The 14,140-nt window shown below is 38.2% G+C and overlaps 1 protein-coding gene across 2 annotated transcripts; it reads left to right on the top strand.

Annotated features, from left to right (window-relative positions):
- Positions 1–652: 652 nt before the first annotated feature.
- On the top strand, positions 653–12,885 carry SNRNP48 (small nuclear ribonucleoprotein U11/U12 subunit 48). Of its 2 annotated transcripts, none has more exons than XR_014491940.1 (9): positions 653–917; positions 3,536–3,649; positions 5,166–5,226; positions 6,010–6,075; positions 6,872–7,060; positions 7,515–7,636; positions 8,568–8,689; positions 9,550–9,703; positions 12,096–12,885. XR_014491940.1 is itself a non-coding variant. In XM_083357992.1 (9 exons), exons 1-9 carry the CDS (start codon positions 795–797, stop codon positions 12,127–12,129), a joined length of 990 nt encoding a protein of 329 aa, XP_083214118.1. In that variant the 5' UTR covers positions 663–794; the 3' UTR covers positions 12,130–12,885. The 2 variants fall into 2 exon arrangements, 1 of the variants encoding a protein (XP_083214118.1); XM_083357992.1 differs by having other exon boundaries at positions 663–917; positions 9,545–9,703.
- Positions 12,886–14,140: the final 1,255 nt, after the last annotated feature.

Here is a 14,140-nt window from a genome sequence, read left to right as displayed (position 1 = left end):
TAAAACTCAAATACTTTGGCCACCTAATGAGAAGGAAGGACTCACTGGAGAAGAGCCTAATGCTGGGAAAGATCGAGGGCAATAGAAGAAGGGGACGACAGAGAATGAGGTGGCTGGATGGAGTCACTGAAGCAGTAGGCGTGAGCTTAAATGGACTCCAGAAGATGGTAGAGGACAGGAAGGCCTGGAGGAATGTTGTCCATAGGGTCGCGATGGGTCGGACGCGACTTCGCAGCTAACAACAACAAGAAAAAAAATGCAAAAAACGTATTAAGAATGGACATTGGTTAAGTAAAAATGGTTGCATTCATTCTCGAGTCTAGAGAAAAATTATATATTTATTTTAGCATGTTTCTCAACAGTTAAACATATCACACGAAAACAGAAACCAAGCATTAACCTTGTTATTACGTAACTAATGGCACTAAACCTGTTTATATCTCAGAAAGAAAAGAAATGAAGAAATGCTTGACTTGCCAATGACCAATTGCTTGTCTCACTTGCACTAATTTAGTCCTCCAACAGAGGGCGTTCGTAAAAGGGCAACCTTCCGCTTTTCTCACAGTGGGGCGTAGCTAGGAAATATCGCGAGATTCCACCGCGGAATGCTTTTAGAGCAGGTAACCCGAAGCTTTGATCGAGGTTTCTTAGTTGTTGAAGCTGCCATCAGTTTAATAGTGCCTTTTTTAAAAAAATCAACGGTCGATGGTCTCCTAGACAACTTCGTTAAGAATGATTTTCTTGATCCAGCGAATCAAGGTTCAAAGTAGGACGTTACCTCGCCAGAAGTGAAGATGGTGTCGCCTCTGAATTCGAACGAAATTGAAGCGAGAGTGCCCTGTTCCAAAATGGCTGCCGAGACAGACAGCCCGGTGGAGAAGAGTCTTCTTTCGTTTTCCCTGTGGTTTGGGACCCCGGTAAGGTTCCCCTCGAACGGCGGTAGATCAGGGTCCACAGGGGAGCTGGATTAACCCTCTGCTCAGGGGCGAGGAAGAATGGACATTTCAGCAAGAGCCTTTTTATTCAGTTGCGTGCAACAAAACTCTTTTTGGGGAAAAAAACTGGTTCACTTTGAGACGGTTAGGATTTGCTGCATCCTTCGGTTGCCATCAGCTGGGTTTTTGCAGCTCAGATAAGGCAGTTCTACTATATTGGGCCCACTCGTGTGATTTTGCAATAATTAAGGTTGGTATATGCAACAGACAGTCAGTCAGTCTGGCATAGTGGTTAAGACACAAGGCTAGAAACCAGGAGTTCTAGTCCTGCTTTTGGCACAAAGCCAGCTGGGTGATTTTGGGACAGTCACACTCTCAGTCCTAGAAAGGAGGTAATGGCATACCTTCCCCTTTCCACACACACAACAAACAACAGAGGGCAGCATGTAACCAGAAGTGGATGATGATCTGAAAACTAAGGATAGGGCGCTGGTAGAACTACTGAGATGGGACAACACCAGGAATCATAAGGGCATATATATAAAGTGAACATGGAAGACAGACCAACATTCCTGGAATTAAGGACTGGCAAACCACTTATGTATTGCTGCCAAGAAAACTACCTCTGTTTTCATCAGGAGTTCAGCTCATCTTGGAGGACCGTTTATCTATTATTTATTTATTTTATTTATTTTATTGGATTTATATACCGCCCTTTCCCAAAGGACTCAGGGCGGTTTACAGGGTACTTAAAACACTGATACAAAAATTAAAAACAATTGAAAAGAATTAAATTTAATCCCTGAAAAAAATATAAAAACTCCAATTAAAAACTGTCAGCCTGGGCCTGGGAGCTCGAAGAGCCAGGTCTTCAGGTCCCGGCGAAATGAACGAAGGTCGGGGGCAGTCCTAAGCTCCACGGGCAGCTGGTTCCAGAGGGCAGGCGCACCCACAGAGAAGGCCCTCCCCCTGGGTGTTACCCGCCGGCAATCTTTAACCGGTGGCACCCTGAGAATGCCCTCCCTATGAGAGCGCACTGGACGAAGGGAACTTGATGCCGGCAGCAGGTGTTCCCTCAGTGTTGGTTATCTATTCTCTGCAATGCTGTACTTCAAGAAAGTTTAATCTCTTCTTGAATAATTTTTTAAAACATTTTGGGTGAAGGTGGAGTGAGAGAAAAGAGGCTGAGAGCAAAGAGATGCTTAGCAGAGCTGGAACTTGCTTTCTGTTTTCTGGAAGACAATTTTTCTGCTAGCTTTAATATTTATTTTTAGGGTATGGAGATTGTGCCTACAAATTGTTGTTGACTCCTGGCAAATGCCTAGACTAGTTCCTGCAGATATCTTGGGAAGATTTTGGAAGTGGCTTGCCATTTTCTTCTTAGTGCTGAGAGTGACTGGCCCAAAGTCAGCCAATAATCTTTGTGTCTAATAATATTCTTAGCTCCTGTTTGCCCCACAACAGCAGCCTTATAGAGCAAGTTGGACCAAGAGAATGATTGGCTCATAGCTTTCATCCCTAAAGGATAATTAGAGCTTGCAGTCTCATGGTTTTAGTTCAGTACTGTTGAAGGAAAAATCTTCATCAGGGTCCAGTCCAAGCTGGGAATAAACAAAATGGAGACTGCTTTAGAAAGAAGGTTGCAGTTTATTGAAGAGGAGAGCCAGACAGAAAAATGGCTCTGAGAAAAACTGACCACATGTAGTAAGGAGTGGGTTTTTATACCTTCTTGGGTTTTTATTTGGAGTTGGTCCTGTGGCATGAACTTTGACCTGAGTCTGAGTGTGCCTTTCTGGTATTCTGATGGTGGTGGGTTAATCCTATTATGTCCCAAAGGTCATATCCTGCTTTTTTGGGGGCTATGGCTGATGACTGTTGGATTTTTTTTGGTGTGAGGGATTGTTGATTCTATGGATCTTTCTTTCTAATCCCAGCTTCCTGACTCCAATCTTTCTGACAAGATTATCACATCTGCATTTCTGCAGACCTGGTTTCTATTTGGGGCAGAGAGACTAGAGGGAGGGGGATGGTTTCTGCCTTTTTAAAGATCTTCCCCATTATTCCTTTGGGGAAATACAGTTGCAAGAAAAAGTATGTGAACCCTTTGGAATTACGTGGAGTTTTGCATGAATTGGCCATAAAATGGAGTCAAGGTTGGCTCACTCCTGGCTCCAATTAGCTCTTGGAGAAGTCATTAGGCTAGGGGTTCACATACTTTTTCCACCCTGCACTGTGAATGTTTACATGTTATGTTCAATTAAAACATGACAACAGCTAATGTTTGTGTAGTATTGTTTTAAGCAGACTGTGTTTTTCTATTGTTGTGACTTACATGACATTTAGAGCGCATTTTATGGCCAATTCATGCAAAACTCCACGTAATCCCAAAGGGTTCACATACTTTTTCTTGCAACTGTATATTCTGCCTTTTTAATATTCCCCAAAATATTTCTTTTTCTGGATTCTTCCCATAGCACCTTAATAACTTCATCAAATGAGGCATGGGGAAAATGAAAAATTGAAGATCACGTTTTGTGAAACGCGTCTACTAAAGACTTGTCACTGTGCTTCATGCTACAACCTATTCTCTTTTTCTGTAGAGTGAGAAAGTGACCTGTCCCTATGATGCTAATCATCAAATGCCTAAATCTTCTTTGGAGAAACATATGATATCCTGTAGATTGAGGAAACTCGAATATTCTAAAGAGGAAGAGGTAATGCTTTGCTGTTTTTCTCCCTTTTAAAAAAGTTATTCGTATTTTGGAGATGGAAAGAAAACATTTTCTCTTTTGAAAACAAGGCTGGTGGACACCCATCTAGATGGACACAAGACAATTTATTTTCTCTAAATTTATTACTGCAAAATATCTGTTAGATCTCCGTTAGCAAATTAACACAGATACTAAAATGAAAGCTATGGATAAGCAATTTGAAGGCTATTCTACCCCACAGCTCATTGAGACTTTCCCACCCTGTTCACTATCTTCTAATGCCCAGCTGATGGGGGAGAGAGTTTGATAGCTGCTAATGATAAGTTTTAGAAAAGACTTTCAGTAGTCCCAGAAACTTGCTTCCATGAACCAGGTTTTAATTTGGTGTATTGTGACTCATTTCATCCAGACACACACATGGCTGGATTATAGGCAGTGTTTTGTTTTGTCGTTCCCTTTGATTTACTCTCTCACAGTTCTTTTACCTCATTCTAACACATCTGCTAGTTTCAGCAAGTGTTTTCAGTTACTTTTTTTTAAAGATAAAGTTTTACTTTAAATACTTTCCACAGTTCTATTGATAAGGTTATTGTAATCTTAGATAAGGGGGAAACACTGTGATTTCTGTGGATACCATTATACTATCTTAGTGCCCATGGATCTGGTATCACCTGTTTTGTTTTTTTAAATAAAGATCAGTAAAAGGAGTTTCTAACACAAGTCTACTGGTAAGGATTTCTTGGTTCCATAAAGACCACACGTTGGCAAAGCCATCCATAGATCTGTTTTGGACACCTTTTTTCTTGTTTCCAATCTTCTCATTTTAAGGAGGATGATTGAGAAGGTGGTAATGTGACTGTCCTAGCTCTGCTTGATTCCTCAGTGGTTTTTAGTACCATCAAATATGATACTCTTCTGGCTCTGCAATTTAGACGTTGGGGGCATGGTGTTGTGGTGGTTCTCTTCTTTCAGGGTTGATTACAGTAGGAGATAGAGGTCTGTCCCATAACCCCTCTTGTGTGGGGTGCTACAACTGTCTCCCCACTAATGTTTAACATCTGCATGAAGCCACTGGGTGGAGTTCATGTGTTGGTACAATATGAGGTATCTTCAATATGATAACATTCAGCTGTTTATTTCCACCTCTGGTCAGCCCTGGAAGCTGTGGGGTCTGGATTGGGAAGAACAAGTTTGAACTCAAACTCCAAGTAAGATGGTGGGTTTAGGGTTGCCTGGATCTGGAGAGTTGTACTGTACACCAATACAGTGAAAAATTATAAGGGGAATGCGAACTGGACATGAGTCTGCTACAATTTTGGAGCTCAGGTGTCAATTTTAAAGATCTGCAAGATGATTTATGAGACTGAATTAGGAAAATGAGTATTTCATCAGGGAAGTCCAATACCGGGGCTTGTTTATCTGTTATTTTATCTCTTTGAATTTTCTATTAATTTCAGAGGTGGCTGATCAATTACATTTCCATTTGCTACTATTATTTGACATGTATTTTGCCTCCTAGGCTGAAATGTATGATTCTACTTTTTTCTATGAAAAAGGCAAAATTCCTAAAGTTCAAATGGGTGAGTATGAATGTTATAATAAATGTAAATACTAAAGTATCAGTATGGATATATGTTTAACAGGTATCTACAGGTGGTGGTTTTGGCTGGCCTGCATTTATAGCTGTTTGCAGTATTCCACAGGCATGTGACCATGATTTGCATTTTTGTTTTGCTGTAAATTGTTGTTTACTTCTAGTTTTTAGCAAAAAAAAAAAATCACCCATTGCAGGCAATGAATTTGCTTAATGAGTGCAGCATTTGTTTAATAAATGTGATTCACTTAACTGTTGCCACAAAAAGGGTCCTAAACTCAGGTGTGGTCATATCAAATTGCATTTTTAAAATGCTTTTATTTTCAAGGCTTGGAATCACCATCTACAGAGGAGCTAGTTGTATTGTAAAAGAGACAATTATTTTTTATAATGCTTGCTTAACAATGGTACCGTAGTTAAATAAGTTACAATTAGCTGCATCATAATAAGTGAAAACCAACACCCCAATAGATAGATAAAAACACCGTGGCTTAGCACAATATATGAACCGTGTTAGTTTGTCTACCCTAAGATTTGTGTTTTCAAAATCTGTAAGTTTTGTTTCTCTTGATTTTATAAGACTCAAAGAGTCTGGAATATTAGAAATGACTATAGGAAAAGAAACACATGATTTCCAATGTTACAAATGTCTGAGTATATTGTTAACATTGCTCAGTACCGTACAACTGTAGCCTCTATTTTTCAGGTATTACATTTAATGATTACAAAAGTATTTTTAACATTCCTATGTTCTCTTATTTTGCTGCAGACAAAGATTTGCAATTTGACATTATTAAAAAAGCCACGGCCAAAGAGAGTGGAAATTATTGCCCAGGTAAGTGAAAACTAAGCTTCTTCACTGGGGATCCCACAAACATCCACTTGATATAGAAACTCTGGTACTCACTGAGATTATGTACACAAATTTGATTTTTATTTACTTGCTGCATATGCTGAATAAATGATCTGATATAAACAATTCTTCTTATTGCATATCTCCTTACTAAACTTACTAAAACATTTGTTTTTATGAGGCTGTCATTTTGTTTTGCCTACATGCAGCCTAATTCCTAACAGGGAAATCATTCTCATTGGCAAATGCAAAGTGGGGACTGTGATTTCAAATATATTGTTAGCCCTGCTGAGACAAGTAGATGTAGTATAAAAAACAGTGAGAAGCCCAGTTTTATATATACAATAGGACAAGAAAACTATGTTTAGAAATAGAATAGAATAGAATAACTTTATTGTCACTTTGAATGTACACTAATCGGCATGTGTTAAAATGAATTTTCATTGCATACAGCTCCCAAAGGGTCACCACCTCTGATATATTACTACATAAATATGACAAAAATAAATACAGAATTATGCATATACCCACATATGTTTCCTAAAAACTGGGTGTAGTCCCCAGTCCTCCAAAAATTGCTGCTGAAATACAAATTTTGAAAAAAGGAGGCTTACTAAAAACACAAGAATACATTTTTAGTCAAATGTAGTCAGTAGCTTCAGTGGAAACTCCACAAATGGCTATCAGTCTGTATCAGGCCAATTGCCACATAAAACTTCAGAACATTGCTATTTGTGTTGGTTTTGATTGATAGATTCAACCTGTTCTCACATTTTAGGAACTTATTCATCTCAACCTGTGGAAGTTCCACAAAACCACAAGCGTTACATCTGTGATCTGACCCAAGCTGACCGCCTGGCAATTTACGATTACGTCCTTGCAGAGACAAAGAACCAGAGGTCAAGATCTCAACTGACAGAAAATGACAGTGATTTGTTTGTAGATTTGGCAGCAAAAGTCAACCAAGGTCTGGAAGAAAATTTTACAGCTATGCTTTGTATATCTAAAAATTACAAAACATGTAAAATGTCTCTTGCTGAGGGGTCCTTTTTTCTGTTTAAGTGGGCTGCTAATATTAAACCACCATCACCACCCCATTTTCTTATACTGTAACATTGGCATTCCTAGATTAATGAACTTGAATTAAAATTAATGGGACACAGATTGTCCTGAATTGCACCCAGTAGCTATTGCCTGTCATCAGCAACAGATGATTAGCCCCTTTACTCCAGATTGCTGTCACATTAGTGACATTAATTTGCTTCACTTGTTATCTTGAAAAAACACCTCGTAAAAATGGTCTAGATTACAGACATTTGCTGAAGTTATTTATCATGTGTAGTCCTCTTTTTTGTACTTATATTGCTAAGTAATCCAGTGGAATTATTGTTTATAACACAGCATACTTTTTCCCCTTTTAGATGATGGCCAGAAAGGTCCAAAATCTCATCTTGAAATTCTTGCAGAGATGCGGGATTATAAAAGGCGGCGGCAATCATACAGAGCAAAGAATGTTCACATAACAAAGAAATCTTACACAGAGGTTTATATGATTTGGGAGTCATTTTATCTCAAAATGTTTTCTTCTAATTTAAAAACATCTATGTGTAAAATACCTTAAATAGGCAGGAATATTTAAATTCACCAGTTTTCCAAAAATACTGTTGAGTTGAGGCTGTGTGTACATTCTGTCATTGTACTGATATATTGCAGTAAGATGAATTTGCCTGAACATAAAAAGTTTACAACCCTTGAATACTTGGTGTCAGTTATTGAAGATTTAGGTTTAACTGTAGTTCATATTTGTACTATTGCCAGTCCATTGGGATGGCTAGCTATAACTAGCACATGGCAAAAAATAGGAAAAATATTTGGGTGGATAAATGGCCTAGTGACCTTATCTCAAACATTTGTTTTATAAGCTAGTTTTGATATTTAGCTCTTCATTCGCAGATGTTTACTTTTATTTTAATTTATGTATTTTAATTGCTTAAGATGATTCTAATGCATTAACAATATTAAGCTACATTACCTTGCCATATGCTTTTTTCCTTTATGTTTTACATTGGGCCAATTATTTTACATAATCTTGTAACAATTGGAAAACATTAGTAACCAAAAAGAGAGGGAGAGGGGAAAGCAATGGGTTGTAAGGAATGAATGTAAGCAAACTACCCATAGACCAGGGGTAGGCAACCTTGGCTCTTTTATGAGTTGTGGACTTCAACTCCCAGAATTCTTGAGCCAGCCATGCTGAGGGGAAAGGGAGAGGTTTCCAAGCTGAGCCATGCTGGCTCAGGAATTCTGGGAGTTGAAGTCCACCAGTCATAAAAGAGCCCAGGTTGCCTACCCCTGCCATAGACCATCATGTTAGGGACATTATGCATAAGGTGGTTTGCCATCCGAGTATTATTTAGTATGTTCTGGCATACCTTAATATTTTGTCTAATTTCAGTATTTCTGATTTTACTCAGGTAATCAGAGATGTGATTGGTGTACACATGGAAGAACTTAACACTCATTGGCAGGAGGAGAACAGAAATACTGAGGTTCATGAAGATGAAAAATCCTCTTTTTCAGCAAAGTCTTCAGGAAGGTATGATTTTCATTGCCAAATCTTTGCTCTTTTCTAAGTTGGCAGTAACTTAAGAAATTGTACTTTTTGTTCCTCTGTTAATTCAAATGAAACTGTAATTAATGACTTGCAGATTAGGACTGCGAATCATGGTATCGTGCTATATCCACTATCTGGTTTAGTTTACTTTCAGTCTTTCCAGTCCCTATCTCCTTTAGTGATGTTATTGATTTTATATTTTGTAAAGGTTTTAGAGCATCTATTCTTTCTGACTTTGTTGCTTAGAATTGGATTGTTGGCCAGTTATTGACAACAGATAAATTGTCGTTTGACAATTGTGAAATAATCAAGAGAAGTCAAGGATGCATTTGTGAGAAGCAGAGCTTTGTTTAAATATTGTGTCATGGCAAGTGGCAAAACAGGTTGTCTTTGCAAAGCACAATGGCATTCAGAAAGCAGGGTCAAATATCACAGTCATTAAAAATAATGCCTTCCTACTTGCAGTATTTTACAGAAAGATTGTTCATAATTCAAATTTTATTAGAAACACAACTTAGTTCACTGTCTACCTTCCTAAACACTGGCATCTTTAAATGGAAATACAACATTCAAATGAAACTATGGAGCAAACAGTACAGTAGTGGACATTTCCCTCTATTTCCCCTTAATTCTGGTGCAGCTGAGATCTGACAACAATGGGGATGGAATAATTTCAGGGCTATGTTTTAAAGTTCAGTCCTCTCTCACATGATCTCTGTGCAGCTAATTGTTTTGACATCAATGGCATTCTTCACTGAGAGAAATAAGCATTCATTTCCACTCCCAACATTAATGACCAAGATCACTGCTATGGCCTAATTACTGTATTTTCTTTAGTAAAGAAGAACGAAGATCTGCATCAGCTGATTCAACACAGTCTTGTGGAAGTTCAAAAGAAATTGATTATTCTCGACATAGGAGGAATTCCAGCCGAAGTCCAGGCAGACGGAAAAGAAGTCGAGAAAGAGAGAGAGATTCCAGAAGGAAAAGAGATAGGTAAGTAGTGTCTTTAGTTTCTGACTTTTGTTGAACTAGGGCAGGGGTCAGCAACCTAAAACAGTGAAAGAGCCACTCGGAACCGGTTCCCTCACAAAAGGAAAAACTGGGAGCCGCAAAAAATGTGTGTACATGCGCGCATGTGCAGAACAGGGTTTGACTGAAGAGTGGAGCCAAGGCGAGATATGCACCTACCCTGCATATTTGAATTGATTGTTTGAACTTTTTTAGTCCCACTTTTTTTTTTTGGACTGCACATGGCAGAGGACTGGGAGCCGCAGGAGACGGCTGAAAGAGCCGCATGCAGCTCCGGAGCCGCGGGTTGCAGACCTGTGAACTAGGGTGATGATACATCACAGGCTGGGATTGTAGAACATGCTAAAAACTTGTTTACATTCAGTGTTAATTTGTAGGAGAAAATTTAACAGTAATTTTCATCCAGCTATTGGCTTTAAGTCTTCCTATACTTGCCCAAGATATTAAATCAAAAGATGTATCAAATTAGTAAAGATACCAGAATCAATACACTCAACCATATACTTTTTTTAAAACAAAAGTTTATTTCATAATAACCAGCATAATCTAAAAGAAATAACTGTGGAATTCTATATATCATAATTTCTCCTATTTCAAAGAGAGTACTTGAAAATCCTGCAATAAAATAATTAAAAATATTTTTTTTTAAAACTGGCCATTGGTTTCCTAAGTTGACCAAGTTAAACTACTATTGTATGAATTTATTCCTGTCTTCTTACTTCAATTGGCATATAACATAGGCAGTGAACTTTTTATATAAAAATTGGCCGTTGGGAATACATGGATTATGAAGTGGGAGTAAATCAAACTGAAGGCTTAGCATTACGTTCTGTTTTGACAGAAAGATGAAAATATTATTATTTGTGATTTTATAGAAGTATTTCCTTCAGGATTTATAAGCAAAGTAACTTCCCCCCCCCATAAAACCAAGGTGAATAAATGCAGCTTTTAATAGGAACTTGTTTTATTCAGGGTAGGGTTAAGTCTTAAATAGCAGGAAGTTTTTAAAAATGAGTTCTTTACTAGTCTGCTCAAACCTGTTCTGTGGCCTGGGTAATTTAATCTACTTAGATACATTACTATGCTATTTAAAAAAAATAATGAAGTGTGCAATATATAAGCAACAGTTCTATGAATATGGAGATTGGGTATATTCTGATACTGTGGGGATAAATTTCTGATAATTGAATCAAGTAGCTTTCTTAATAATGTTCTTAATAATATACATAGTGCACAGAGTAAGATATTACTTACACATTATCATATTTTAAATAATCATCATTTGCTCTTACAGCAGCAGTATTATATAGGTTGTGTTCACACGATCAAACTATTAAATGCCCCATCATCATGTGATTGCCACTTGCAATATTTCCTGCTGGCGTCCCCAGAAAATCAATGGGGAAGCTGGCAGGGAAGTTTGTGAGCTGCTGAAGCCTACCAAGAGGATTCCCTGTCATCTTTGCGGGCTGTATGAAAGAGCAACCAAAATTCAGTCAGGCATGGATTCAATCATAATCCCTCTTTCTCACTCCTGCAAAGATGGAAAGAGAAGGATGTTCAACTCCATGCCTGCTTGTACCTTGGCAGCTGAAATTCAAGCATGGACAAAGCCCTAAATCCCTCCACAGGCATAGAGTCTCTGTTCACTTAATAACCCATGAGATCATTTAATGACCACAATGAAGATTGCTGGATCATGGTCAGAGTGAAGCAGTCACATGAGCCCTTTTGCTTAACAACCACTTCACTCAATAACCAAGACTCCATTCCCAATTGTGGTTGTTAAGTGAGGACTACTTGTGTTATAAATCACGCTTTGTAGATTAACATATTTTGTGAATCTGGAGAGTTCATTTAGTAAACTATGTTTAAGTAACTTAGTTTGTGCTGTAAGAGCATATTCACCATGTGTATTTTGACTGCAAGAGTAAGGATGGAGGTTTTTTGTCTCTATCTCCTTTTTTGCATATTGGCGAAAAATAATGTATTTCCCTCCATTGGAGGAAAGAACAGTCTCAGAAGGGAGACACTGAAAACAGGAGAGGGAAGAAATACTGTAAATTAGCCTTTATATTTCACATTTCTGTGATCTAAAATTGATTCATTTTGTGCAGTCCAGTTAAATTTAAGATTAAGGAGGAAATATATTCCTTCAAAGATTCTATATTCTAAGTAGCTGATGAAAAAGGTATCAAAAGATAAATATCAGCAAATGCAGTAGTATGTATTTCAATTTCATTTCAGTATGCATGAGCATAAGGATAAACCCTAGTTTCATGAAAATATGATTTTTTTAAAAAAAATTAATAGAGGGATAAGCTCTAACATAATACTGGCTTTCATTTTATTTCAGAGATGAAGGAAAGCACCATAAAAGAAGGAAATAATACTTGCATTTCCATTATAAGAGATGTGGAGCCAAACCATCTGTTTAATTCCACTAACATATCTCACTGACAGCTAAGATGTTAGCTACTGTAATAAACATCATTTGAAATCTTTATCACACTCATAAACTCTAGATGGATATATGCCACCTAGAGTCACTTTGTATAGTGAAATGGATGACATAAAATTTAATAAAAATAAATACATTTAATTATTCATATAGACAGTTACCACCCTTTAAATCAATTGTTGTTGATTCCAATATTAAACTATTCTTAAGAAACATTCATTGAAAATATTCTGCCTTTATTTTTACAATAAATATCTTTTATTGTAAAAATAAGTATTTATTATAGTAAAAATATCAAGTTGGCACATCCTCATCTTCCTCCTATTTTTACCACTATACCCCTGTGAGATGCGTTGGACTGAGAGTGAGTAACTGGCCTAAACTTATCCAGCTGGCTTTAATGACTACAATGGTATTTGAACTCATAACCTCTCACTTTCTAGCCTACTGCCTTAACCACTAGACCAAACTGGCTCTATTTATCCTGGGAGACAGGCTATACTGACAGAGATCAGAATTACCCAGGCAGTTTCCATAGCTGAGGGACTTGCCAATTTTAGCATAATTTCATCATTGCACCATGTTAGCTTTTCTTATTCAATTACCTGATTATCCTCGTTACTCAGATTGGACTCACCCCCGTTTGAAGAATCGGACAAAATATTTTATATATATATACCTTGTATTTAGCTCTGGGAAGTCCGGGGGGGTTGGGGGGTTGGGGGGAGGTGGGGGGGAGGAGGGAGGGGGGGAGGGGGGGAAGGGGGGAGGTAGGGAGGGGGAAGGGGGTTTTTTAAAGGAAAACTGTATTTTTAAAACTTTTCAATAAAAAAAAAAGAATCGGACAAAATATGACCAGAATGCAGTGTTTTAAGAATTAGTTACTATCAAAGTGATCATGAAATAATAAGACAAATTTCGGGGGGGGGAGGGGGGGAGGGAGGGGGGGAGGAGGAGAGGTAGGGGGGGAGGGGGGAGGGGGAAGGGGTTTTTTTAAAGGAAAATTGTATTTTAAAACTTTTTAATAAAAAAAAATAAGACAAATTTCCTTTTTGTTGTTTCAGTTTACATACATACATACAATTTTATTTTCCCATTTCTTCCACAAGCAAGTCAACAAATATATCGCCATACATAAATACATACACGTAAGTCTGGGTGCTACTTGTCCATTTCCCCTTTCACTGTATCCATCCTCCTTCTCTCTCTTCCCTCTTCTCTACTTACTTTCCCTTTCTCCTTTCTTTCCTACTTCCCTCCTCTTCCTCTCCTCTCCTCTTTCCCTCACCACTCCTCTCGTTTCTCCCTTCTCCTCTTTCCCTCCAACCTTCCTACTTCCTTCCCCCTCCCCTTCTGTCTTCCCTCTCTCCTCTCATTTCTTCCCCCCCATTCCTCTTCCGATACAATTCAGGGGTGATGTCCGAGCAGCTCCTCTCCTTAGATTTTCAATGTCTATATTAGGTATGATAATATCCTTATCTCCTCATTTTTCTTAAAGCTAAATTAGTGTTGGCTGTCTTTTAAGCATATTCTCTTTTTTACCCACTCATAAAATTTTCCCCAAATTTCAAAATATTCTGACTGTCTTTAATTATCATTGTTAATCTATTCATTTCTGCACATTCCATTATTTTCCTGATCACCTCTTCTTCTGGAGGAGCTTTCAGTGCCTTCCAGTTTTGTGCAAGTTTACTAATCACAACTACAAGTTTTAATAAACTGAATTATTTTGACAGTGCCAATAAACCTATGATGTTCACTGTTACCACAATTTTGCAGATAGTGAATTCACATGTATACAGTGGCGTAGCGTGGGTTGTCAGCACCCAGGGCAAGGTAAGTAATTTGTGCTGGGCGGCCGCTGCACTGTCCCTCCCCCAGATAGTCCCTCGCTCTCTCTCCGCACCGCACGCCTGGCACCCCCCCCTCCACAGTGGGCG

Source organism: Vipera ursinii (genome assembly GCF_947247035.1).
Source record: "Vipera ursinii genome assembly, chromosome: 3".
NCBI lineage: Eukaryota > Metazoa > Chordata > Lepidosauria > Squamata > Viperidae > Vipera > Vipera ursinii.
Note: the sequence above shows the minus strand (reverse complement) of the source record. Positions and strands in the feature narration are given on the sequence as shown.

Coding starts and splice junctions, on each gene's coding strand:
- SNRNP48 (XM_083357992.1), top strand. CDS start 795: ATGGTGTCGCCTCTGAATTCGAACGAAATTGAAGCGAGAGTGCCCTGT. Junction 7,061..7,514: donor GGCAGCAAAAGTCAACCAAG/GTCTGGAAGAAA, acceptor TTCCCCTTTTAG/ATGATGGCCAGAAAGGTCCA. Junction 9,704..12,095: donor TCCAGAAGGAAAAGAGATAG/GTAAGTAGTGTC, acceptor ATTTTATTTCAG/AGATGAAGGAAAGCACCATA.